The sequence below is a fragment of the Setaria viridis genome, chromosome 3 (genome assembly GCF_005286985.2).
Source record: "Setaria viridis chromosome 3, Setaria_viridis_v4.0, whole genome shotgun sequence".
NCBI lineage: Eukaryota > Viridiplantae > Streptophyta > Magnoliopsida > Poales > Poaceae > Setaria > Setaria viridis.
This window is the reverse complement of record NC_048265.2, coordinates 30,202,012-30,229,562: the sequence shown is the minus strand read 5'-3', so window position 1 is coordinate 30,229,562 and position 27,551 is coordinate 30,202,012. Positions and strand designations below refer to the sequence as shown.

The 27,551-nt window shown below is 48.0% G+C and overlaps 1 protein-coding gene across 1 annotated transcript; it reads right to left on the bottom strand.

Annotated features, from left to right (window-relative positions):
* Positions 1 to 82: 82 nt before the first annotated feature.
* On the bottom strand, positions 83 to 27,334 carry LOC140222233 (uncharacterized). The gene is made up of 3 exons (XM_072292408.1): positions 24,729 to 27,334; positions 954 to 1,099; positions 83 to 265 (listed from the first exon to the last, which is right to left on the bottom strand). The coding sequence occupies exons 1-3, from the start codon at positions 27,184 to 27,186 to the stop codon at positions 83 to 85; spliced, it is 2,787 nt and encodes a 928-aa protein (XP_072148509.1). The 5' UTR covers positions 27,187 to 27,334.
* Between the last annotated feature and the right edge of the window lie 217 nt (positions 27,335 to 27,551).

The window sequence follows — 27,551 nt, the reverse complement described above, 5'->3', positions numbered from 1 at the left end:
GGGTGCTCTTTTCTTCCACGTCTGCCATTGCGTCTTCAAGGGCAACTTGGTGGAGGAGTTGGTGGCTCCTCTCAACTGGCGGCTAAGATGGCTTCCTGGAGGTGTTGGCTTCAATACTATCCACGATCTTCTTGATGTGGGCGGGGAAGTGGTCCTTGAGTTCTTCGCGATGGGCTTGGATCAGATCTTTGTCCGCCTGTGTCAGCGGTGCGTCGAAGTGCATGATCTCGATAGCCTGTTCAAGACCGGGGCTAAGCCGGTTTGGCTGAAGGAACAATAGGCAGTTAGTTGACAATGAAAATCAGTCGGAGAGTGCAAAGGTTGATTTTGTACCTGATTGATGAAGGAGGAAGAGGCCATCCGGATGCCTCGCTAGGCATCTGAAAATGTTTAGCAGAGGGCAAGTGTATGGATGTTGTGCGAATGCCTCTGGGAGAAGATGCGGGACCTCGTGTTTATAGGAGGAGACGATGAGAAGCAACGGTTGGTAGGAGGAGTCATTCAAAACAAACGATCATTGGGTTAAAAGCTGCGGAGAAAAGCCATTCAGATTCGTATTCACACAGAAACGTTAAAAGCGTTAATGCCTTACGAAACATTCAAAAAGCATTCAATGTTCAGTACATTTATCCAAGAAGGGCATTTATGGCCTCGATCGCCCGCAGGCGGATCTGATTTGCAGAGTCTAGTATTCGCTGGTCGTCATCGGCTGATCCGGGAAATTCTAGCATATTGCGGTGGAGTCGGATGGCCTCGTGGGCAAGAGTCTGCCTTTCCTGTTTTAAATCAGTGATGACGGCCGGGAGGTCTTGGAGCTTCTTTTCCTCAGCGGCTATGGCCTTCACAACTTGCTCCATCTCCTTGGCGAGTTCTGCTCTACGCCGTTTGAATTGATCTATGGCGCTGGCAATGCTTGGACGGGAGTTTTCGAGAGTGTTGATCCGGTGGTGTACCTCTTGAGCTTGGCGCTTGTAAGTCTCCTCTTCTTCGCGCGCTTTCTCCAGCTTGGCGCAATTGGCCATATGTTGCAGAGCTTTGAACACCAGGATTTGCATCGACTCAATGTATGCCGTGGGTGCAAGAGCTTCTTCTGCATCCTCTGGGACTCAACCTTTGATTTCATTAAATATTCGCCGAATCGGCGAAGCGTCTTCCGCCAATCAGCCGATATCGTCTTGAAGAAGGGCCCGTATGTTCTGGAGCTTGGCACAAACCTCTTCTGGTATGGAGCCCAAAGTTATCTGGCAGGAGGCGACTTCCTCATCATCAGAAACTGTGACCGCGAAGGAGAAGAGGCTGTTGTTGGGCGTATCTTGTTCCTGTGAAAAATAAAGGGAAAAAAGTGCTTTAGCCGTCAGAAGTAGGAAATCGGCTGGTGAAAACAGAGAGTCCTTACCTCTTTAAAACGGATCTCTTCTTCTTGGGTTGGCAGGAGTGCTGCTCCCATATTAGGAATCGACGCGAGTGGTTCATCAGAAGAGGAGGATTCGACAATAATCGGCGCGGTGCTTGGACCAGCCTCGTGGAGAATGACAGGAAAAGTCTCTATGAGCATGAAAGGATAAGTGGATCTGAGAATGGGTATCAGGTATCTTACCTCTGAAAATCGTGCGGCCGATGGTTGCTTGGAAGGTACAATCGATGTGTCCGGGATGTCCTGCGCCAAAACTAATCAGTCAGTTTTTAGTTAAAGATTGAAAGAATCAAGTAAAAGGGCACATTCTTTACCTCGATTGGAAGGCTTGCTGGTATGGTCTCTGCTCGAGGATCGGTCGATTGGTGAACGGTTTGCTCCGGAAGAATTTGCGCAACCTGATAAGAAGTGGAATTTAATGTTGACAATATACTTACAGGGTCTTTGGCATGGCTCCACTCCAAAACTCCAGCAACTCCACCAAGAAATCCAGCCAAACACCTCAACTCCAAAACTCCATGGAGCAGCCAACTCCATGGAGCTGTAGTGCAAATGGAACTGGAGTTTTGGAGCACCTCTTTTGCTACTCCAAAACAACCTCTTTTGAACCTCCTCGTGGAGTTGGTGGGTAATTACCCACCAATGCCACTTGTTACACAAAAAACATTTCGTTCTATTCCTCCCGAGTTCCCACTCGTGACTATTTCCCCACCCCCGTCACCTGTCGCTCGCCGCCTCCCCGCCGCCCGTCGCCGCCTCACCGTGCTGCCTGTCGCTGCCCCGCCCCTGTCGTCGTGCCGCCCATCACCCGTGGCCGTCCCGCCGCTTGTCGCCCGTCACCGTGCCGCCCGTCGCCGCCCCGCCCCGTCGCCCATCGCCGTCCCGCCCCCGTCGCTCATCGCCGCCCTGTCCCCGTCGCCCGTCGCCTACCTGCCTGTCGCTGCCCCGCCCCCATCGCCCGTCGCCTGTGGCCGCCCTACCTGTAATGACCTCGGTTAAAATCCTTCGCGTTAATCTTAATCCGAGTCCCTGATCCCCTATCTCAGTTTACCAAGTCTAAGTGTTCAACCTCCAGTTCGGTCCCGACCCCTGTGATCCGACCCCTCGCCGTGTTTTCCCCAGTTCCGACCCCGCCGACCCCAACCCACTGCCGGATCTTTCTTAAGTCCTCCCAAACTGCCTCCCTTCAATCTGAGCCGTGGACCACCGAGACTGACCGGTGTGTTGGGATATGAGGTAGGCTACACTAGCGCAAATTAAAAAAATTCTACCGTGTAAACCAGGAAAACTGCCGTATAAGGATCATGGGATTACCACTCGACGCACTACTGGTGCGGAAGATGTAGATTCACGTCGATGCAGCGAAGTTGATCAACGTAGTCGTACATAGTCAATCACGTCGACATCCAGCAACTCCTCAGCAGCTCGTCCATGTGTAGCAAGATCTCCCTCGTGCCGCGGCTCATCGTCAGCTCGTCGTGGCTCGTCGGCGGCTCGTCGTGGCTCGTCGGCGGCTCGTCCAAGTGCTGCAGGCGCAACACCTCCAAGGTATTCACACGTGCAGGGAGGAAGCGTTGCAAGCCGGACTACTAGATCCGTGAGTTGCAACAGGCGAGGGCGTGGGAGGCGCAGCAGATGAGTTTCACCAAAAAGGTGTAAACCCTAGGGCCTCTGGGTCCGAGGCCCATTAGTACTTCTAAACCTAATCCAACTCGGATCAGATCCGAATTGGGCTTCCAGCCCCTTAAGTGTGTGACCCTATGGGTTCGGATACGTATAGACATGGCCCGAGTACTCCTACTCGGCCCAATAGTCGGTAGCGGCCTCTAGCAAGACGTGCCAACTCCTATACACACACGAAGATCATATCAGACGAACCATCACAACATAATATACATGCTATTCCCTTTGCCTCACGATATTTGGTCTAGCTTCAAGCCGACCACTCTTTCTCGATCCTGTGATTCGGAATCCCTTTGTAGGTTAACTCTTAACCGTACGTAGCATGGCCATGCATTTTTGGATCCGATCACTCGAGGGGCCTAGAGATATCACTCTCAATCAGAGAGGGGCAAATCCTATCTTGATTGACCATGTCTCATAGCATGGTTCTTGACAAACCCGAAAGCTATCTTTATAACTACCCTGTTACGGCGTAGCGTTTGATAGCCCCTAAGTAGGTCGATCCACATCTAGAATACATGCGACAATCTCAGGTCTAAGGACAAAGCGTATATGTTGTTTAAAGAGAGAACTACTTTTCGTGTTGGGTCAGTCCTAGCACATGTCTCCACATTATTAGTTCAACATCTCCATGTCCATGACTTGTGAAACATAGTCATCAACTAATACATGTGCTAGTCTAATATTCATGTGTGTCCTCACATGAACTCCGACTAGGGACAACTTTAGAATAACCATACAAGTAAAGAGTTTCACACATAATTCACATAATTTGCAAATCAATTCAAGTAGCCTTTAATGGATATTCATGGAACACAACATAAATCATGGATACAAATGGAATATCATCATCTCTATGATCTCCTCTAGTGCATACCTCCAACACGGTGGACCCACGAGATCTTTTCTCCCAGATATCCCATGACAGGCGCACTCGAGTTGCATGCCCGCTTCAGAGTTCCCTAGCCGCGTGGCTCAACTCCTCTGACGCTCGCCGCTCCACCTCCTCGCCGGCCACGACCGGATGGATTCTCGCGCCCCCTTCCCCAATCGCAGCGGAAGCTCCTCTGCTACCCTTTCTGCAGCACCTCACCGCCCGCGCCCATCATCGCATCGCCAGATACCGGCTGCAGAGCCCGATGCCGCCCATCTTTTCCGTCGCCCCTCCACAGTCGCGCCGCCCCGGTCCTCGCTACGCGAGGATTCCACCTCCGCCAACCCAGACCATGGCAGCGACAGCTCCTTTTCTGCCTTGTCAGAAGCTCCGCCCCGACAATCTGTTGCTCCGCGCTCGGCCGCGCGACCACAGCCGCCTGTCTTCTCACCTGTGCACCCTCGTTTCTAGCGCCGTTTCCCCGGTCACTTCCATCAGATCCACCGCACAACGATACCCGCCTCCACCAAGTCTCAACCACCGGCAAACCCGCGCCTGCGTCGCCCTGTCATCGGTGCCCAATGACCGCCGGTGTCATCCCCGAAGTCCTGCTCCACCGCCCTCGTCGCTCAATCGCCACCCTGGCAGCGCACTCCCTCTTTTCTTCCCCGGTCCTTGCGCCGCTCCCCCTTCTCTCTTCCGCGCAGCTAAAAAAGGGAATGTCGGAGCCCTGCCAGAGTTCCCCTTCGCCATCGCTGCCCTCCCGCTTGCTCCCTGTTCGTGCTCACAGCGCCACCACCTAAGTCTGAGGAACTCTCCTCTCCGCTCAAACACCACCTTCCCTAATCCACCAGCCACTGCTCCTCGTGCTGCACGAGAGCTTGCTTGTGGTCCACAAGAAGCACCGCCGCCGCCGGAGTACCACCGGACATCCTCGCCGCTGTCCCAAGCCTTAGTCTTTCCGCCCAAGCCTGTTCTTTCCCGACCCCAAGCCTCATCTATAAGATGAAGGTAAGCTACCGACCCTTGTTCGCCTCGTCTGACCCTTCCTATCCGCCCGACCCCGGTTCCGTCTCGCCTGACCCTATCTGTTCCGCCGACCTTTCTCCGCCTCGCCCGAGGGCTCGACTGTATCTTTTTCTTTGAACCGAGGGTGTATGTGTAAAACTTGGGGACTCTTTAGCGTTAAGTCTGAGGACCCCTAGCACATCTATTCCTCTAGATTAAGGGTCAGATCATAAGTTCCTTCCCATCCGACCCTTATATCTAAATCTCCACCAACTCAAGCAAACCTCCCCACCCTCCTGTAACTTGCCGCAAGTTTCTGGGCTCAAACTTGCAAGTGTTGCTGTTGAAATAACCATCTAAATGCTAACCAATGCATTGCATTCGTGTAGAGCTACGTCTCGCCGACGGCTTCTACGAGCTGCACCCGGCGCCAGAAGACGAAGGTGTAGCCAAGCTCCTGCCTCTAGAAGCCGAAGCCGCCCAAGCAGAAGAGCAGCTTCGCTCCTCCTTGTTCGAAGGCAAGCCCCGGATGCATAAATCCCCTGTGTTTTACCAAACTTGCGCATGCCTTCTTTAAGCATGCTTGTGCATTTACGTATAGGAGTTGTTTGAAACCATAGATGTGTTGGAGGTATGCCCTAGAGGCAATCATAGAGATGATGATATTCCATTTGTATCCATGATTTATATATTGTGTTCATTGAATATCCATTAAAGGCTACTTGAATTGATTTGCAATTATGTGAATTGTATGTGAAACTCTTTACTTGTATGGTTATTCTAAAGTTATCCCTAGTCGGAGTTCATGTGAGGACACACATGAATATTAGACTAGCACATGTATTAGTTGATGACTATGTTTCACAAGTCATGGACATGGAGATGTTGAACTAATAATGTGGACACATGTGGAGACATGTGCTAGGACTGACCCAACACGAGAAGTAGTTCTCTCTTTAAACAACATATACGCTTTGTCCTTAGACCTGAGATTGTCGCATGTATTCTAGATGTGGATTGACCTACTTATGGGCTATCAAACGCTACGCCGTAACAGGGTAGTTATAAAGGTAGCTTTCGGGTTTGTCAAGAAGCATGCTATGAGACATAGTCAAATCAAGATGGGATTTGCCCCTCTCTGATTGGGAGTGATATCTCTGGGCCCCTCGAGTGATCGGATCCGAAAATGCATGGCCATGCTACGTACGGTTAAGAGTTAACCTACAAAGGGATTCCGAATCACAGGATCGAGAAAGAGCGGTCGGCTTGAAGCTAGACCAAATATTGTGAGGCGAAGGGAATAGCATGTATATTATGTTGTGATGGTTCGTCTGATATGATCTTCGTGTGCATATAGGAGTTGGCACGTCTTGCTAGAGGCCGCTACCAACTATTGGGTCGAGTAGGAGTACTCGGGCCATGTCTATACGTATCCGAACCCATAGGGTCACACACTTAAGGGGCTGGAAGCCCAATTCGGATCTGATTCGAGTTGGATTAGGTTTAGAAGTACTAATGGGCCTCGGACCCAGAGGCCCGTCAGGAACCTCTATAAATAGAGGGGTGGAGGCGCCCTAGGCTTTACACCTTTTGGCGAAACACACCTGCCGCGCCTCCCACGCCCTCGCCTGTTGCAACTCGCGGATCTAGCAGTCCGGCTTGCGACGCTTCCTCCCTGCACGTGTGGATACCTTGGAGGTGTTGCGCCTGCAGCACTTGGATGAGCCGTCAACGAGCCGCCAACGAGCCACGACGAGCGGACGACGAGCCGCGGCACCGGAGGCGATCTTGCTGCACGTGGACGAGCTGCTGAGGAGCTGCTGAACGTTGACGTTATCGACTACGTACGACTACGTTGATCGACTACGTACGACTACGTTGATCGATTACGTACGACTACGTGATCGTCTTTACTGCATCGACGCATATCTACATCTTCCGCACCAGTAGTGCGTCGAGTGGTAATCCCGTGATCCTTATACGGCAGTTCTTCCTGGTTATTCGCGGTAGAAGTTTTGATTTGCGCTAGCGTAGCCTACCTCGTATCCCAACAGTGGTATCAGAGCCGTAGCTGCATTAGTTTTGGATTCGGGATGTGTGCATATGGAGATATGCGAGTTTTCCGTTTGATTTATGTCCTGTTTTCGTGCCCTTGCTGCAATGGTAGTGTAATGACATACTCCTACCGGTCGGTTTCCGCCATCGGAGTTAAGTGATACACGTAAATCCAGTTGCAGTGAGCGAAGATCAATATGATTGGTCGAATCAAAATTCAGGGTCATACGTCAGGCGCATTAGATGTGCAATAGTAGATGAGATCTACTGCCGGGGTCGGGATTTTTGCCATATGCATATGCTTCGGTAAATCAGCCGTAACTTTTCGGTACGATCTCGGATCGGGACGAATTTTATATGAAAATTGATCTACAAAAAAAGTTACACATGAAATTCAAGGGCTTTGCCGTTTTTGGCGAGATTAGAATTCCCAAATTCGGCTTGGAAGATGGAGTTTCGGGCATCCGAAGTTTGGAACGTTAGGGCGCCTAACTCTGTTTTGCAGGATGTATGTATGTATCTTGTGATCAGTATGGCCCCCTTGTGTATGTGATGCATGTGTGTAACTCATTCGTGACCTGCGTGTCGCGCGTACGGCAACACGGCAGGAGCCATATGTGTTGTCACTTTATTGTATTTAATGGTCTGCGTACCAATCTGTGATGATCCAAGCAACTATGTAATCTTCATTACTAGCTTCTTTACTAGCTATTAGGTGTAATAGCATGTTCTAAGTTCTTGGAGGACTCATCACCAGAAGGATGGCGCACATGGAACATGGAGATGGAGATCACCATGGTGAACAGCTTCTATGGAGATGGAGATCACCATAAGAAAAACGGGCCATACTGTGTCACAACTGTGTGAATGCTATTCTGTTTATGTTTTACTTTCTGCATGCTGTGATGTTAGAAGTAGAACGATCCCTCACAAAGTTTAAGTTAGTATGCCCTCCCAACTAAAACTTGCACCGTCCCATGTCTTGTACAATTAGTGGTGGGTCTATGAAATTAGGGTGCCACTAGTTTTCCTTGACTAGACGGGTTTGTGTCGGACACTTACACGCATAAGGGTTGGTTTGCTTAACAAGGTTATCTTAACGGTTAAGGACCTTGGGGCATAAAGGTTGGGCGCCGAGACATGGAGATGTCACCCAACAACAGGAGTCATATGTGATATGATTAGCAGAAGTTGCTTACCGATCTACCTTGTTTGCTAGCGGTGATGCTAAAGCTCACTAGTGGACTTGTTAGTTGTGGATCCTGAATCACTAAGTTTCAATAGAGGGATATTGATTTTAGTGGGAGTAGATTCTGTTAAACTAGTTTAATGTGATTTACTCTATCATGGATATGTTTGTCTTAGTGTATTTTGCATTACTTTGTTGTAGATTAAATGGCACCTAGCAGCACTACACCGTTTGCTTTGTGTTCGGTCCTTGACAAGGACAAGTTGAATGGAACAAATTACTCGGATTGGATCCGTAACCTGAGAATTGTTCTCAGGGCTGAGAAAAAAGAACCCACTACTAGAAGAACCCGCTGATGATGCACCCGCTGCTGCTAAGAATGCTTACAAGAAAGCATGTGATGCTAACCTCGAAGTAAGCTGCCTTATGCTTGCTTGCATGGAACCCGAGCTGCAGATGCAGTTCGAAACAAACCATGAGGTGCACGATATGATCATGGCGCTTAGAGACATGTTCCAAACACAGGCCAGGACTGAAAGGTTCAATGTGTCTAAGGCCTTTGTTGAGAGCAAGCTAGCAGAAGGTGCAGCAGTAGGACCACAAGTAATCAAGATGGTTGGTTACACTCAACGGTTGGAGAAGCTAGGCTTCCCACTGGGCCAAGAGTTGGCCACTGATTTCATTCTTTCGTCTCTTCCGCCTAGCTATGGGAACTTCATCTCGAACTACCATATGCATGGGACGGAGAAGGGTCTGAATGAGCTATGTGGCATGCTTAAAACAGCAGAGGCTGACATCAAGAAAAGCGCTAGTACCAGCCATGTGATGGCTATACAGAACAAGCCTAGCTTTAAGAAGAAGGGCAAGGCTGGAACGTCCAAGCCAAACCCAGCACCCAGGTTAAAGCTGGACCTGGACCTGCTCCAGATAAAGAGTGCTTTTACTGTCATGAACTTGGTCACTGGAAGAGAAACTGCAAGCAGTACCTAGCTTCCTTGAAGAATGGCGGAAGTAAGAGAACTTGTACCTCAGGTACGCTTGTTGTTAATGTTATAGACAACATATTTCTCGCTGATACAATTATTAATTCTTGGGTATTTGATACCGGATCGGTTGCTCATATTTGCAATTCGATGCAGGGAATGATAAGAAGTAGAAGCGTGGAAAGAGGAGAAGTTGATTTCCGCGTGGGCAATAATGCAAGAGTTGCTGCGTTGACCGTCGGGACGATGCAACTCCACCTCCCGTCAGGATTTATTATGGAGTTGAATAATTGTTATTTTGTTCCTAGTTTAAGTCGAAACATTTTGTCTCCTTCATGCTTGATGAAGGATAGTTATTCATTTGCGAGTGAAAACAATGGTTGTGTGATCTCTAAGAATAATATGTTTATGGCTTTTGCACCCATTGTGAATGGATTATTTGTTTTAAATCTTGATGGTTCACCTGTCTGTAATGTAAGTGCTAAAAGGTCTGAGCCTAATGATTTGAGTCCTACCTACTTGTGGCATTGTCGTTTGGGTCATATAAGTGAAAAGCGCATGAAGAAGCTCCATTCTGATGGACTTCTAACTTCGTTTGATTTTGAATCATACGAGACATGTGAGGCTTGCTTGCTAGGCAAGATGACCAAGACGCCTTTCACAGGATTTCCTGAGAGAGCAGTAGACTTGTTGGAACTCGTACATAGTGATGTATGCGGACCAATGAGCACGACGGCTAGAGGAGGATTCCAATACTTCATAACTTTCACTGATGATTTTAGTAGATATGGCTATGTCTACTTGATGAGGCACAAGTCTGAAACCTTTGAAAAGTTCAAGGAATTTCAGAATGAAGTTGAAAATCAGCGTGGCAAGAAAATTAAGGCCTTACAATCTGATCGTGGAGGCGAGTATTTGAGCCACGAGTTTAGCAATCATCTAAAGAGTTGCGGAATTGTTCCACAACTTACGCCGCCTGGAACACCTTAGAGAAATGGTGTGTCCGAGCGATGTAATCGAACTTTGTTAGACATGGTTCGATCAATGATGAGCCAGTCGGACCTACCGTTGTCATTTTGGGGATACGCTCTAGAAACAGCAGCTTTCACACTTAATAGGGTACCATCTAAATCCGTAGTTAAGACACCATATGAGATATGGACTGGAAAGGTTCCTAGTTTGTCTTTTCTAAAGATTTGGGGATGTGAAGTCTTTGTCAAGCGACTTCAGTCGGACAAGATCACACCCAAGTCGGATAAGTGCATTTTCGTGGGATATCCAAAGGAAACTTTGGGATATTATTTCTACAACCGATCAGAAGGCAAAGTGTTTGTCGCTCGGAACGGGGTTTTCCTAGAGAAAGAGTTTCTCAAAGGAGAAAAGAGTGGAAAGACAGTGCATCTTGAATAAGTTCAAGATGAGCCGATCGGGCAAAAATCAATGAGTGATGCTAACGTAGCAGAACAAGTTGAGATACCCATGGCAAGAGAAGCACCGCCACAACCACGAAGGTCGGCAAGGCTCCGCGAAATGCGGGAAATATTATTGTTGGACAATGATGAGCCTGCGACATATGCAGAAGCAATGATGGACCCAGACTCCGAAAAATGGCAGAGTGCCATGCAATCCGAAATAGAGTCCATGGGAGACAATCAAGTTTGGATCTTGGTTGACCCGCCTGATGGTGTTAAAGCCATAGAGTGCAAGTGGATCTATAAGAAGAAAAAGGACATGGATGGAAATGTTCACATCTATAAAGCACGACTTGTCGCAAAAGGTTTTCGACAAGTTTAGGAGTTGACTACGACGAGACCTTCTCGCCCGTAGTGATGCTTAAGTCCATTCGGATTATTCTAGCTATAGCTGCATATTTTGATTATGAGATATGACAGATGGATGTCAAGACAGCTTTCCTGATTGGAAACCTAGCTGAGGACGTGTATATGATACAACCCGAGGGTTTTGTCGATCCGAAAAATGCTAGAAAGGTATGCAAGCTTCAGAGATCCATTTATGGATTGAAGCAAGCATCTAGGAGTTGGAACATTCGTTTTGATGAAGTGGTCAAAGGGTTTGACTTCACCAAGAATGAAGAAGAGTCTTGTGTTTACAAGAAGGTTAGTGGGAGCTCTGTAGTATTTCTAATCTTATATGTGGATGACATATTACTGATTGGAAATAACATTCCTATGCTTGAGTCTGTAAAGACTTCACTGAAAAATAGTTTTTCGATGAAGGACTTAGGGGAAGCGGCATATATTCTGGGCATTAAGATCTATAGAGATAGATCGAGAAGGCTTATAGGTTTAAGCCAAGATACTTACATTGACAAAGTGTTGAAGCGGTTCAGCATGGAAGAGGCAAAGAAAGGGTTCTTGCCTATGTCACATGGCATACATCTCAGCAAGACTCAGTGTCCTTCGACTGCTGATGAGCGGGATCGCATGAGTAGAGTGCCATATGCCTCGGCTATTGGATCTATCATGTATGCAATGATAAGTACTCGCCCAGATGTTTCATATGCGCTAAGTATGACAAGCAGACACCAATCTGATCCAGGTGAGAGTCACTGGACAGCGGTGAAAAACATTCTTAAGTACTTGAGAAGGACTAAAGATATGTTCCTCGTCTATGGAGGAGAGGAGGAGCTCGTTGTAACAGGTTACACCGATGCTAGTTTCCAAACCGACAGAGATGATTCAAAGTCACAATCAGGATTTTGTGTTCACACTGAATGGTGGTGCTGTTAGTTGGAAGAGTTCCAAGCAGGAGACGGTGGCCGATTCCATGACAGAAGCCGAGTACATCGCGGCTTCGGAAGCTGCGAAGGAATGTGTTTGGATAAGGAATTTCCTCATTGAACTTGGTGTGTTCCCGAATGCGTCCAGCCCATTGAATCTCTACTGTGATAATAATGGGGCAATTGCGCAAGCAAAGGAGCCAAGGAACCACCAGAAGAACAAACACGTAATGCGGCGATTTCATCTCATTCAAGACTTCGTTAACCGGGGTGAGATAAAGATATGCAAAATACACACGGATCTGAACATTTCTGATCCGTTGACAAAACCACTCCCGCAGGCTAAGCATGATGCGCATGTAAGAGCTATGGGTATTAGGTACCTTCTAGATTGACTCTAGTGCAAGTGGGAGACTGTTGGAGGTATGCCCTAGAGGCAATCATAGAGATGATGATATTCCATTTGTATCCATGATTTGTATACTGTGTTCATTGAATATCCATTAAAGGCTACTTGAATTGATTTGCAATTATGTGAATTGTATGTGAAACTCTTTACTTGTATGGTTATTCTAAAGTTGTCCCTAGTCGGAGTTCATGTGAGGACACACATGAATATTAGACTAGCACATGTATTAGTTGATGACTATGTTTCACAAGTCATGGACATGGAGATGTTCAACTAATAATGTGGACACATGTGGAGACATGTGCTAGGACTGACCCAACACGAGAAGTAGTTCTGTCTTTAAACAACATATACGCTTTGTCCTTAGACCTGAGATTGTCGCATGTATTCTAGATGTGGATCGACCTACTTAGGGGCTATCAAACGCTACGCCGTAACAGGGTAGTTATAAAGGTAGCTTTCGGGTTTGTCAAGAAGCATGCTATGAGACATAGTCAAATCAAGATGGGATTTGCCCCTCTCTGATTGGGAGTGATATCTCTGGGCCCCTCGAGTGATCGAATCCGAAAATGCATGGCCATGCTACGTACGGTTAAGAGTTAACCTACAAAGGGATTCCGAATCACTGGATCGAGAAAGAGCGGTCGGCTTGAAGCTAGACCAAATATCGTGAGGCGAAGGGAATAGCATGTATATTATGTTGTGATGGTTCATCTGATATGATCTTCGTGTGCGTATAGGAGTTGGCACGTCTTGCTAGAGGCCGCTACCGACTATTGGGCCGAGTAGGAGTACTCGGGCCATGTCTATACGTATCCGAACCCATAGGGTCACACACTTAAGGGGCTGGAAGCCCAATTCGGATCTAGGTTTACAAGTACTAATGGGCCTCGGACCCAGAGGCCCGTCAGGAACCTCTATAAATAGAGGGGTGGAGGCGCCCTAGGGTTTACACCTTTTGGCGAAACACACCTGCCGCGCCTCCCACGCCCTCGCCTGTTGCAACTCGCGGATCTAGCAGTCCGGCTTGCGACGCTTCCTTCCTGCACGTGTGGATACCTTGGAGGTGTTGCGCCTGCAGCACTTGGACGAGCCGTCGACGAGCCGCCGACGAGCCACGACAAGCCGACGACGAGCCGCGGCACCGGAGGCGATCTTGTTGCACGTGGACGAGCTGCTGAACATTGACGTGATCGACTACATACGACTACGTTGATCGACTACGTACGACTACGTGATCGTCTTCACTGCATCGACGCATATCTACATCTTCCGCACGAGTAGTGCGTCGAGTGGTAATCCCGTGATCCTTATACGGCAGTTCTTCCTGGTTATACGCGGTAGTATTTTTGATTTGCGCTAGCGTAGCCTACCTCGTATCCTAACAAGATGCATGACTTAGACCCCTTGATATGATCACTAGCTGTTGGACCGAGTAGATGCCTTGCTTAACTAGGAAACGGTAAAAGCCGAGTGATTCCCTGTCACTCACGAGTTGTAGGAGTTGGTTGTTTCCTCTTCTGTTGCAACTATAAGGACGATGGATGGGGCAGGGTTTTGGGTAACTCTTTGGTGGTCGGTTGATCGCCCCGTCTGTCTATGAAACTTGCTAAGGCCCGACAGTGGTGGTGTTCGTGATCAAGTGTTTGAAAGTACTAATCTCATACCTAGTATGGGATGGGGAAGCCTAGTACCTGATTGAACTAGGGCGTGGCTTATACCCCTGCTGTTCCTGGAACGAGGTTCCCATGGTGCATCATGTGGGTGCAAGTGCGGTCACATTACGGTAGAGACCAGGACTGTGGAGCATTGCATGCCAAGGGAAGTTTGGACCTGACACGCGCCTAGGAATTGATGGGGACGGCCGACACAGGAAGCGACCCTTGTGGTGCGCGGATGTCGTGAGATTAGGTTCGCCATGCATGGTTAAGAAACTCGAATTGATTCGTCTGCCTCTCACAGTTTGAGACTGCTTGATCGCTATGTCACCCTGAGTAATTAAAGGAATCTGATGATGACATGGTCTTGATGATGATGTATATACCTTTGGTTGGTTCTATGTTTGTTTAGAGTAGGTTGCAAACTTAGACCGGATAATGAACTTAGAACCTGAGCTAAAACTTGAAAGTAGGGATATACCTAGCGCTTTTGGCAAACAAACCCCTCAGCCAAAAAGGCCTTGCATGTTTAGAAGTGGTGGAGTAGCGTACTCCCTGTCGGTTAAGTCTTGTTGAGCTTAGTAGCTCAGCCTTGTTGCGGCTCTTCTTTTTCAGGTGAAGTTGCGGCCTCTGTTGGCACTTGGCCGCCCTAACTCCCTCCGGGTTGGACGGTTGAGTGGGATCCCTCCTCGAACAGCGAGGAGAGGGACCGCTGACGTCCCGGTTGGCCTCACCAGGGATGTCCGACCCCGACGAAGTAGCTTCCGTGCGTTGTTTTACCTCTGTTGTTTTTCTTCTGAACCTTGTAAACTCTGATGTTGTTTTATGGCCAAACCAAACGGTTAATTTGTTAACTCAGTGGACTTTTTGTTTTCTTTGGAACCGCTCACCTACATGTGAGTTTGCTATTCGGTCCTGTTCAAGTGGTTAAATCGGATGAAATCCGACGGCACTTCGTGTTTACTTGGTTAAGGCATGAGAGTCGCATATCAGGCGGCTTAATCATGACTAATCAAGAAAATCTGAAGTGGATCCGCCACAGCTGGTACCAGAGCCGGTTTAGCAAGACAGAGAACATAATAGGCCCTTACACACCTCTTTAAAAGATAAAAGTTGCAAGAAACTCTTTGAAAAATATCTCGTACGATCGTTAAGGATGACTTTAGTACGAGAGGCCCTAGGGGATTTTGGGGTTGTTTTTAGGTGGCTAATATTTAATTGGTTATCTTGCTAACCCTTCCAGCACTTCGCCACGTTTATCATACGTGTGCCGAGTTCCGCATCACGAGTATGCGAGGGATTATAGGGAGTTCTATTCAAAGGACCCTATCATCGCGGTTGTTTCACCCACGTTTGTCATACGTGCGCAGGTTCTATATGTTTGGTGCGGTTCGATTCCAACGAGCCTATCATCACGGTTGTTCGCCACGTCTATTATACGTGCGCTGAATCCGCATCACGAGTATGCGAAGGGTTATACGGTTCCATTCAAAGGGGACCTATTTCCACGGTTGAGTACTGTCCATGCAGCCTTGAACGCATGGGTGCCATTCCTATAGTGAACGGTAATGTTTGGGAACGCTTTCGTGGGTGCTGGCATGAAAGGTTCATGTGGTCGTGTTTTCTGCAGGTACACTAACCGCGTTCGCTTAGGAGACGTTGCTAGAACTGACTAGTTATTATAAGGAGAGACGTACTGGTTGTCTTGCCACCGGCACTAACCGCGTAAGACCAAGTTTTGGCAGTTGTTTTGGTTAAGAACGAGGTAGGCCGTGCATGCGACATAAGCTAAAAATCTGCCAAGTCACCCTCCTCAAAAGCAACCTTGCTCGGAAAAGCTCTTCTTTAGATTAACTATGCCAAGTCACTCAATTCTAAGATTATGAATTTAATGGAACGTTAACTCTTGCAGATGGCGCATCGCACCAGATCTGGCTCTGTGCCCGGCAGCAGCGAGCAAAGACAGGATCTTCCCCCACCTCCACCCCCGTCTCCACTAGAGGCAATCTTAGCGGCTCAGACCGAGCTGCTGAGACATCTGGTACAAGGGCAACAACAGCAGCAACCCCATGGTGGAAGGGCTCAGCAGCAACCTCATGTTGCTCGTTATGAAGACTTTTTGGGGACGCAGCCCCCATTGTTCCAGAAGACCCAAGACCCGCTCAATGTAGACGCCTAGGTTCGCACCATCGAATCCAAGTTCGAGCTTCTCACCGCCCAGTGCCCCGATCACAATAAGGCTCGGTTTGCAGCCTAGCAGTTACGTGGTTCCGCTCGGCTATGGTGGGATCACTACCACGCCATGTTGCCAGCAGACCATGTCATCAGCTGGAACGAGTTCAAGACTGCGTTCAGAGCGCACCACATTCCGAAGGGTCTCCTGGAGCGCAAGCTCAATGAATTCCTGGCTCTTCACCAAGGAAACCGAGATGTGTTACACTACGCACAAGCCTTCAACGATCTGTGTCGTTATGTTGGATATCACGCGGACACCGACGAGAAGAAGTGGGACAGATTCCGCAGAGGGCTGAGCTTGGAGCTCAGAGAAAGGTTAAACCCGATAAGGGTGGATACGTACAATGAGTTGGTCAACCTGGCCATCTCCCAAGAGGACTGCATGAAGGCTCTGGCAGCGGAGAGGAAGAGGAAAGCCCCACTACCAACGCCCAGCCCACCTGCGCAGCATTTCAGAATGGTTCCACCACAGGCGCCCAGCCGACCCCAGCAGTCAGGAAGGTGGATTGCCCGACCCCCGCCAGCAGCAGCGCCCCATTTTCCTGGTTTCCAACCAGAGGCCCTGCCGCCACCCCCACGCCCTGCAACGGGTAACCGCTGTTTTGCGTGCGGCGATGTGGGGCATTTCGCCAAGGATTGCCCCAGAAATCAGAGCCCGCGCCCAGGGCAGAGCAATGCAACGCCCAACAAAGGAAAGAGGCCCAAGGTGCAAGTTCGCCAAGGTCGACTGAACTTCACCCACGCAGTAGAGCTTCCTGAAGGTGCGCCGATAATGACGGGTACCTTTCTGATTCATAGTTTTTCAGCTTTGGTTTTGTTTGACTCGGGAGCTTCACATAGTTTTATCGGGCGAAAGACCCGTGACAAGTGTGGGTTACAAGACTGCCAAACCAGAGGGTCTTTTAGAATATCCACCCCGGGTGGAATAATCACATCTGATAGGATGAGTGTCAATGTGCCTATTCAGCTAGGCCAAAACCTTTTTAAGGAAAATCTTATCCTCCTTGACCTGGAAGGAATAGATATCATTCTTGGAATGGATTGGATGACCAGACACCAAGTGGTTCTAGACCCAGCCGCTCGAACCCTCCACATCAACTCACCCTTTTATGGCAGTTCTACCCTGTTCTTGAACCCTCCTAAGTCCGCATTCCCCTGTGCGTACCCTCTATCACAAGCCCGGCTAGAAAGCCTCCCTGTTGTCTCTGAGTACCCTGATGTGTTCCTAGAGTACTTGCCCGGCATGCCGCCTGATAGAGATGTGGAGTTTGCCATAGAGTTGATCCCCGGCACCGCCCCCATCTCCAAAAGGCCCTATTGGATGCCACCAGCTGAGCTAGCTGAGTTAAAGACCCAGTTGCATGATCTGTTGGAAAAAGGTTTCATCCGACCCAGTGCATCACCCTGGGGTTGCCCGGTCCTGATTGTGAAGAAGAAGGATGGCAGTCTACGCATGTGTGTAGACTACCGACCTCTCAATGCGGTGACTATCAAGAACAAGTACCCACTCCCCCGCATTGATGTCTTGTTTGATTAGTTAGCTGGAGCTAGAGTGTTCTCCAAAATCGATCTTCGTTCAGGTTATCACCAAATCAAGATCCGACCATGTGACATCCCTAAGACTGCCTTCTCCACAAGATATGGACTCTACGAGTACCTGGTCATGTCTTTTGGGCTCACCAATGCACCCGCATACTTCATGTACCTTATGAACTCGGTGTTCATGCCCGAGTTGGACAAGTTTGTAGTGGTGTTCATTGATGCTATCCTGGTGTACTCGAAGAGCGAAGAAGAACATGCCAACCATCTTCGCGTAGTTCTCCAACGGCTGAGAGATCATCAGCTCTATGCCAAGTTCTCCAAATGTGAATTCTGGTTGGATAGTGTCAAATTCTTGGGACATACTATCTCTAAGAATGGCATAGCCGTCGACCCCAGCAAGGTACAGGAAGTTATGGACTGGAAGCCTCCTACCTCAGTGCACCAGATCCGAAGTTTCCTTGGACTGGCAGGCTACTATCGACGTTTCATACCGGACTTCTCCAAGATAGCTAAGCCAATGACAGAGCTGTTGAAGAAAGATGTCAGATTTGTGTGGAACGACAAGTGTGAACAAGCCTTCAAAACCTTGAAGCGCTTGCTGACCACAGCCCCAGTTTTGGCCCAACCCGACCCCTCTAGGTTGTTTGACGTGTACTGTGACGCCTCTGGCACTGGACTTGGGTGTGTTCTTATGCAAGACAACCGAGTCATTGCCTATGCCTCACGAGCGTTACGACCTCATGAGCTGAACTACCCAACCCATGATCTTGAGTTGGCAGCAGTGATCCATGCCTTAAAGATATGGAGACATTATCTGATGGGCACCCGCTGCAACATCTACACCGACCACAAGAGCCTCAAGTATATCTTCACCCAAGCCGACCTCAACATGCGCCAAAGAAGATGGTTAGAGTTGATAAAGGATTATGATTTGGAAGTACACTATCACCCCAGCAAGGCTAATGTGGTGGCCGACGCTCTTAGCCGCAAGCCCTGTTGCAACTACTTGTTGGCAACAACCTTCACCGAAACCTTGTATCATGAGATGGGAAAACTCAGTTTGGAAATTGTTTCCCATGGAACCCTCGGCCACATCGCCCTTGACTCTATTTTAGAAGACCAAATAAGGTCAGCACAAGTGGAGGATGAGGAAGTAATGCGGATCACCAGGAAGATTTCCTTGAAAGATGAAGGATATAAGTAGTTTCGGCAGGATGAAACTGGAAAAGTATATTATGGAAACCAACTGGTTGTACCCGCCGACCCCAACTTGAGGAAGCAGATCCTAGATGAAGCTCATCTCTCCAAGTTCTCCATCCACCCAGGCAGCAACAAGATGTACCATGATCTACGCCAAACTTTCTGGTGGAGCGGAATGAAACAGGAAATTGCCCGGTACGTTTCAGAGTGTGACACCTGCCAACATGTCAAGGCCAGTCATCTAAAGGTAGCAGGTACTTTACAGCCCCTACCTATTCCCTCTTGGAAATGGGAGGATGTCAGCATGGATTTCATTGTTGGACTGCCTCTTTCATCGCAGCGACATGATTCCATTTGGGTTATAGTGGACCGTCTGACCAAGACCGCCCACTTCCTTCCTGTCCACACCACCCACACAGTCAAGCAGTATGCAGAGCTGTACCTCGACCGCATAGTTTCCCTACACGGTGTGCCTAAGACCATCATCTCTGATCGAGGAATTCAGTTTGTAGCACGCTTTTGGGAACAGCTACAAGCATCCATGGGCACCAAACTCATCCGTAGCTCAACCTATCATCCTCAAACCGACGGTCAAACTGAAAGAGTCAATCAGATCCTTGAAGACATGTTAAGAGCTTGTGTCATCCACTATGATAGAAACTAGGACAAGTGCCTGCCATTGGCGGAGTTCTCCTACAACAACAGCTACCAAGCCAGTTTGAAGATGGCACCGTTTGAAGCATTGTACGGACGGAGATGCTGGACACCATTGAACTGGTCCCAAGTGGGAGAGAGACAAATTTATGGCCCTGACTTAGTGGTAGAAGCCGAAGAACAAGTGAAGGTGATTCAAGGAAATCTCAAGGCTGCCCAATCTCGACAGAAGAGTTAATCCGACAGGCAAAGAAGGCGCCTACAGTTTGACATTGGTGATCATGTGTATCTTCGAGTTTCCCCAACCAAAGGAGTGCAACGGTTTGGAGTAAAAGGGAAACTGGCTCCCCGTTACATTGGCCCATATGTAGTTGTGGAAATTTGTGGACCCGTGGCCTATCGGATCCAACTCCCAGAACAGCTATCGGCCATACACGACGTTTTCCACGTGTCTCAGCTGAAGAAATGTGTCCAAGTTCCAACTGAGATCTTAGAACAGGAGCAGCTTCAAATCGAGCCTAACCTAACCTATGCAGAGTATCCGGCCAAGATCCTTGACCAGAAAGAGAGGCATACCCGACGCCAAGTGATCAAAATGTACAAGATCCTCTGGAGGAACCACACGGAGGATGAAGCAACGTGGGAAACAGAAGAGTACTTGAACAAGCACTTCCCCAGTTTTCTTTCCAGCCAAGGAGGTAAAGGCTACACACCCCGACCGGTTACTTCTACATCCGAATCTTGGGATGAGATTCTTCTTAAGGGGGGTAGGCTGTAACGGCCTTGGATAAAACTCCTTCGCGTTAATCTTAATCCGAGTCCCTGATCACCTGTCTCAGTTTACCAAGGTTGTTTGCTCAACCTCCAGAACTCCCGACCCCTTCAATTCGACCCCTCGCCGTGTTTTCCCCAGTTCCGACCCCGCCGACCCCCAACCCACCGTTGGATCTTTCTAAGTCCTCCCACAACACCTCCCTTCGTTCTGAGCTGTGGACCACCAAGACAGACCGGTGGACCCACGAGATCTTTCCCCCAAATCTCCCGCGACAGGCGCACTCGAGTTGCATGCCCGCTTCAGAGTTCCCCAGCCGCGTGGCTCAACTCCTCCGACGCCTGCCGCTCCACCTCGTCGCCGGCCACGACCGGATGGATTCTCGCGCCCCCTTCCCCAATTGCGGCAGAAGCTCCTCTGCCACCCTTTCTGCAGCACCTCGCCGCCCGTGCCCATCATCACATCACCAGATCCCGGCTGTAGAGCCCGATGCCGCCCATCTTTTCTGTCACCTCTCCACAGTCGCGCCGCCTCGGTCCTCGCTACGCGACGATTCCTCCCCCGCCAACCCAGACCGCGGCAGCGACAGCTCCTTTTCCCGCCTTGTCAGAAGCCGCCCCGACAATCTGGTGCTCCGCGCTCGCCCGCGCGACTGCAACCGCCTGTCTTCTCACCTGTGCGCCCTCGTTCCTAGCGCCATTTTCCCGATCACTTCCATCAGATCCACCGCACGACGACGCCCACCTCCGCCAAATCTCAACCACCGGCAAACCCGCGCCTGCGCTGCCCTGATGTCAGTGCCCAATGACCGCCGGTGTCATCCCCGAAGTCCTACTCCACCGCCCTCGTCGCTCAATCGCCGCCCCGGCAGAGCACTCCATCGTTTCTTCCCCGACCTTCACGCCGCTCCCCCTTATCACTTCCGCGCCGCTATAAAATGGGATGCCGAAGCCCCGCCGGAGTTCCCCTTTGCCCTAGCTGCCCTCTCTCTTACTCCCTGTTCGTGCTCACAGCGCCACCACCTAAGTCTGAGGAACTCTCCTCTCTGCTCAAACACCACCTTTCCCCAATCCACCAGCCACTCCTTTCAGTGCTGCTCAAGAGCTTGCTTGTGATCCACAAGAAGCACTGCTGCCGCCGGAATACCGCCGGACATTCTCGCCGCTATCCCAAGCCCACTGATATGAACCCGCTAGGGTTGATTCCCGATCTTTCGATGAGAGAGGCGTGGATAACTCGATTGGTGGATGGAGACGACGTTCACGGCCCGACTACAGCCTTCCAAGCTGCGCCTTAGCAACCGATACACCACCTCCAATGGCTGCCGCGATCTTGTGGAGCGCGTCACCCGGCCACTAGGGCACTCGTCCTGCAAGCAATCAAAGAACTAGCAAGAACAAGTATAACAAGTACTGAATTTACTAGATGAAGATGAAGGTTTCCAACTCAATCTCAATAAGGTGGGGTTCCGAAGACAGCAAGACGGGCGGCTGATCCAGCACGCGCGCTTACAGGCAAGTAGCGAGAGCTAAACTTGATCTAAACAAAACCCAATCTGTTTGTGGCGGCTCTAATCCTTATTAATGCCTAGGAGGACGACCAGGAGGGTGTTGGGGTCGTGCTCCAACCCTAGGACATGTCCCTAATGGACCCAACTTGATACACGGCCCATTGGGCCAAAATAAGGTGACGCAGCACCAGAAAACCGATCGGTAGTAAATTGGTCATTGCGACCGCCTAGGACCAGATATAGACTTGAGTCCAGATCCATATGAAAATAGACTTCATAACAAATCCGTGAAGTACTTGAACGCCCCAATCCGTGTCCGTATGCGACCGTGGTGACCATCACAAGTTGGTACTGTCCTGGAGTCCGAATCCAGCCTGCGCGAGTCCGTTTCCCTTTCGGTCTTCTCCATGATTCCTAACCAAAACAAGAGTGCACGCGTCTCCATGGTCTAAATAGGATGGACAGGAACTCAAGAGTGAACTTACTTGATGATTAAGTTGATGAGCACGGGCGCGAGTTATCGGACCAGAAACTGGTACTTGTGTAGGTGTGGATGTATCGTTGGTGTTGATGTCCTCATCATCCTCCCCTTCTTGCATTTGAGTCGTCCTCGACTCAAGCTCTTCTTCTTCTCCCAAATATGGCTTCAAATCTGTAATGTTAAATATGGGACTAACCCCAAAATCGGCAGGCAGATCGAGCTTATATGCATTATCATTAACTTTCTCCAAGACTTTAAAGGGTCCATCAGCCCGAGGCATCAATTTAGACTTTCGCAATTCAGGAAACCTATCCTTTCTCAAGTGCAACCAAACTAAGTCACCAGGTTCAAATATTAGTTCCTTTCTACCTTTATCACCAGCAAACTTATATTTAGCATTCATACGCTCTATGTTTTCTTTAGTTGTTTCATGCAGTTTTAACATCAATTCAGCACGCTTAGTAGCATCAAAATTTAATTTTTCAGAAGATGGCAAAGGCATCAAATCAATAGGAGCACGAGGCAAGAAACCATATACAATCTGAAATGGGCACATCTTTGTAGTAGAATGCAGCGAACGATTATAAGCAAATTCAATGTGAGGCAAACAATCTTCCCACATCTTAATGTTCTTTTTTAAAATAGCCCGTAACATAGTAGACAAAGTTCTATTGACAACTTCAGTTTGACCATCAGTTTGGGGATGACATGTAGTAGAAAATAAAAGTTTAGTTCCTAGTTTTCCCCATAAAGTCTTCCAAAAATGACTAAGAAATTTAGCATCACGATCAGAAACAATGGTGTTGGGCACACCATGCAAACGAACAATTTCTCGAAAGAACAAATCAGCAATATGGGTAGCATCATCAGTTTTATGACATGGTATGAAATGTGCCATTTTAGAAAATCTATCAACAACCACAAACACACTATCACGGCCCTTCCTAGTCCTTGGCAAACCCAACACAAAATCCATAGAAATATCTTCCCAAGGAGCACTAGGAACAGGTAGAGGCAAATACAAACCGTGTGGATTTAATCGTGACTTAGCCTTTTGGCAAGTCGTGCAACGAGCAACAAACCTCTGCACATCTCTTCTCATCTTTGGCCAAAAGAAATGACGTCCTCCGTTTTCTTCACTCCAAAATGCCCCATCAAGCCACCTCCATGCGCTTCCTGTAGCAATAACAAACGAACGGAGCTAGCTGGAATGCATAGCTTGTTAGCTCTAAACACAAAACCATCACTAACGATGAATTTGTTCCATCCTTTTCCATCTTTGCCATGCAGCAACACATCTTTAAAATCAGCATCATTAACATATTGGTCTTTAATTGTTTCTAATCCAAAGATTTTGTAATCAAGTTGATTCAGCAAAGTATATCTCCTAGACAAAGCATCAGCAATAACATTCTCTTTCCCTTTCTTGTGCTTAATAAAATAAGGAAAAGATTCAATAAATTCAACCCACTTAGCATGTCTACGGTTCAGATGTCCTTGACTACGAATATGTTTCAAAGATTCATGATCAGAATGAATAACAAATTCTTTGGGCCACAAATAATGCTGCCATGTTTCTAATGTGCGAACAAGAGCATACAATTCCTTATCATAAGTAGAATAATTCAGAACAGGCCCGCTCAATTTTTCACTAAAATATGCAACAGGTTTGCCTTCTTGTAACAAAACACCACCCAATCCAATTCCACTAGCATCACATTCAAGCTCAAAAGTCTTATTAAAATCAGGGAGTTGGAGGAGGGGTGCATGTGTCAACTTATCTTTCAGCATGTTGAAGGAGTTTTCTTGTACTTTGCCCCAACTAAAAGGCACTCCCTTCTTCGTGAGCTCATTCAATGGTGCAGCAATGGTGCTGAAGTCCTTCACAAAACGGTGATAGAAACCAGCAAGTCCTAGGAAACTCCGCACTTGCGTGATAGTCTTCGGTACAGGCCATCCCTGTATAGCTTCTACCTTAGCTTGATCAACCTCAATTCCCTGTGGAGTCACAACATAACCAAGAAAAGACACTCGATCGGTGCAAAAGGTGCACTTCTCAAGGTTACCAAATAAACGCGCATCTCGTAAAGCATTAAAAACAGCACGTAAGTGATCAAGGTGGTCATCCATAGATTTGCTATAAATCAATATATCATCAAAATAGACCACAACAAATTTTCCAATGAAAGCACGAAGAACCTCGTTCATTAATCTCATGAAAGTACTAGGTGCATTAGCTAACCCAAAAGGCATGACTAACCACTCATATAAACCAAATTTAGTTTTAAAAGCAGTTTTCCATTCATCTCCTAATTTCATACGAATCTGGTGGTACCCACTACGCAAATCAACTTTGGAAAACACAACAGCACCACTAAGTTCATCAAGCATGTCATCCAATTGTGGAATAGGGTGTCGATATCGAATGGTTATATTATTGATAGCTCTACAATCAACACACATATGCCATGTTCCATCTTTCTTAGGCACTAAAATAACCGGAACAGCACAAGGACTAAGAGACTCACGCACATAACCTTTGTCGAGTAGTTCTTGCACTTGTCGCTGAATTTCTTTCGTTTCTTCCGGATTTGTCCTGTATGGCGCACGGTTTGGCAAAGATGCACCAGGAATAAGATCAATTTGGTGCTCAATCCCTCGTATCGGTGGCAGCCCCGCTGGGATCTCACTTGGAAACACATCAGCATACTCCTGCAAAATGTTAGCAACAACAGGAGGCAAAGAATGCTGCATGTCGTGAACCGAAATCAAAGCATCCTTGCATACCAAAGCATAGGCAACAGAAGTGGAAGCAACCAATTCATTAATATCAGATTTAGTAGCAAGCAAGCAATGTCCTTTCAATCTGATCTCATCTTTCTTACTACTAACAGATTTGACATTTTTTTTGCTCTCGGTTTTAGTTTTCTTAGCTTTAGCAACATCATCACGTACAATAGCTTCAGGAGACATAGGAAGCAAAACAATTTTCTTATCATGGTGTATGAGAGAATACTGATTTGATCTACCATGATGCATACAATCCGTATCAAATTGCCATGGTCTACCTAGCAGAATATGACAAGCTTCCATAGGCACAACATCACATTCAACAACGTCATGATATGATCCAATAGCAAAATTAATTCGCACCAGTCTCGTTACCTTAACCTTACCGCTATTGTTGAGCCATCGAATATGATATGGATGTGGGTGCGGTTTGGTTGCAAGTGCAAGCTTCTCCACCATATCGCTGCTAGCCAAGTTGTTGCAGCTACCTCCATCAATTATCAAACGGCACGAACGCTCTTTAATGACACACTTTGTTTGGAACAGTGTATGCCGCTGATTTTGCTCCGCCTTCTCCATTTGTGCGCTAAGCACACGCTGCACAATGAGGCTCTCATAATGATCTGCATCCTCTGCACCAATCTCTTCTTCTGGTTGTTCCTCACTACCTGCATGGTCAGTAGCAAGCAAACCAAGTGTATCTTCATCAAAATCACTAGCAGAGGAATACCCACCATCTTCTTTGACAACCAAAACACGCTTGCTAGGATAGTCACGCTGCACGTGTCCAAAGCCCTTGCATCGATGGCACTGAACATCTCTTGTTCTACCCGTGGATGCAACCGAAGTGGTACTAGTGGCTGGTTTCTGGGCAGTCTTGGTTGCTGAATTTGTGGGAGGAGCACGTTGCTTGTCGCTGGACAGAGATGGTGGTGCCGGCCGACTCGGAGAGTGAGCGGGTGGAGGTGCACGTCCGGTCAAAGAAGTAGTCGTACACGGCTGCCATGATGTAGATTTTCCTGCAGAAATATTAGTCTTGGTACTAGCACGTTGCCCCTGCACTTCCCTTTCAGCTTTACAAGCAAGATGAAACAAACGGGTTACGTTAGTATAATCTTTATAAGCAAGGATGTCCTGAATTTCACGGTTTAAACCACCCAAAAATCTAGCCATAGCAGGTTCCTCACCCTCCTCTAAGTTACAACGCAGCATACCCATTTGTAACTCCTGATAATATTCTTCTACACTTTTAGCACCCTGTCTCAATTGTTGCAACCTATTTAAAAGATCACGTGCATAGTAAGAAGGAACAAATCTAGCTCGCATGACCCGTTTCAAAGCATCCCATGTTTGTGGCATGTTATTAGGATTTTTCTTGCCATGTTCTATCCACCAAACAGAAGCAAAATCAGTGAACTCACTAGTAGCAGCCCTAACACGTGTATTTTCAGGAAACTCATGACATGCAAACTTTTGATCAACAACAATTTCCCAAGTAATATACGCATCAGGATCATATTTACCATCAAAAGGAGGTATCTTAAATTTTATCTTACTGAAAGCATCATCATTATTATGTACCTCGCGTCGTCGATAACCACCCATACCTCTGCGATTATTGCGTAGTCGTCGGCGATCATGAGCATCTGGGTCATCTTGTTCAGTATCAGCATCCCAATTGTCCTCGACACGCTCATCCGTGTTGTTATCTCCATCATGTCCATTAGTGTTTTTGGCGTGCATCTCATCAAAGCGCCTCAAAATAGCAGCAAGGCTTTTGTCAATACGAGCGACTGACGTCTCCAGCCCTGTAAGCTTGGTGTTGGTGGCAAGCTGCGTGGCCTCCAACTGCCCAATCTTCTCATTCGTCACCTGCAAATCATCATCGAGCCCCTCGACGTGCCCCTTCACTAGCTTTTCAAAATGTTGTATGATGCCCTTGGTGCGGGGAGAATGTGGCATATTTTGACTATCCTCTGATCCTGTCATGGTTAGACAAACAAAGGCAACAAGAAAACAGGTGAAGAAATAAAAACCCTACAGCTATTAGGATGTAGCTACTGCAAGGCGCTCACTCTCAACCCGTTACACAAGCTCTTACCAATTCTTACCTTGCTCAACAGGAGGGACGGCTACCAACAAGTTTGCAACCGTGGAATGAAGTATATCGGTGCCGCAACAACAGGACCTGTCAAGCTGTAGTCGAAATATATGGAGCTATAGGTGGGCTGAAGCAAGGAAGTACTAGAACCACGTTAGTTGCAAGCAAATTGAACAAACGCTCAACGACGTTATTGTGCTGGTCCTAGGCTAGTACGTGCTAGAGATGCGAGCCTGGACACAAACGAAGTCAC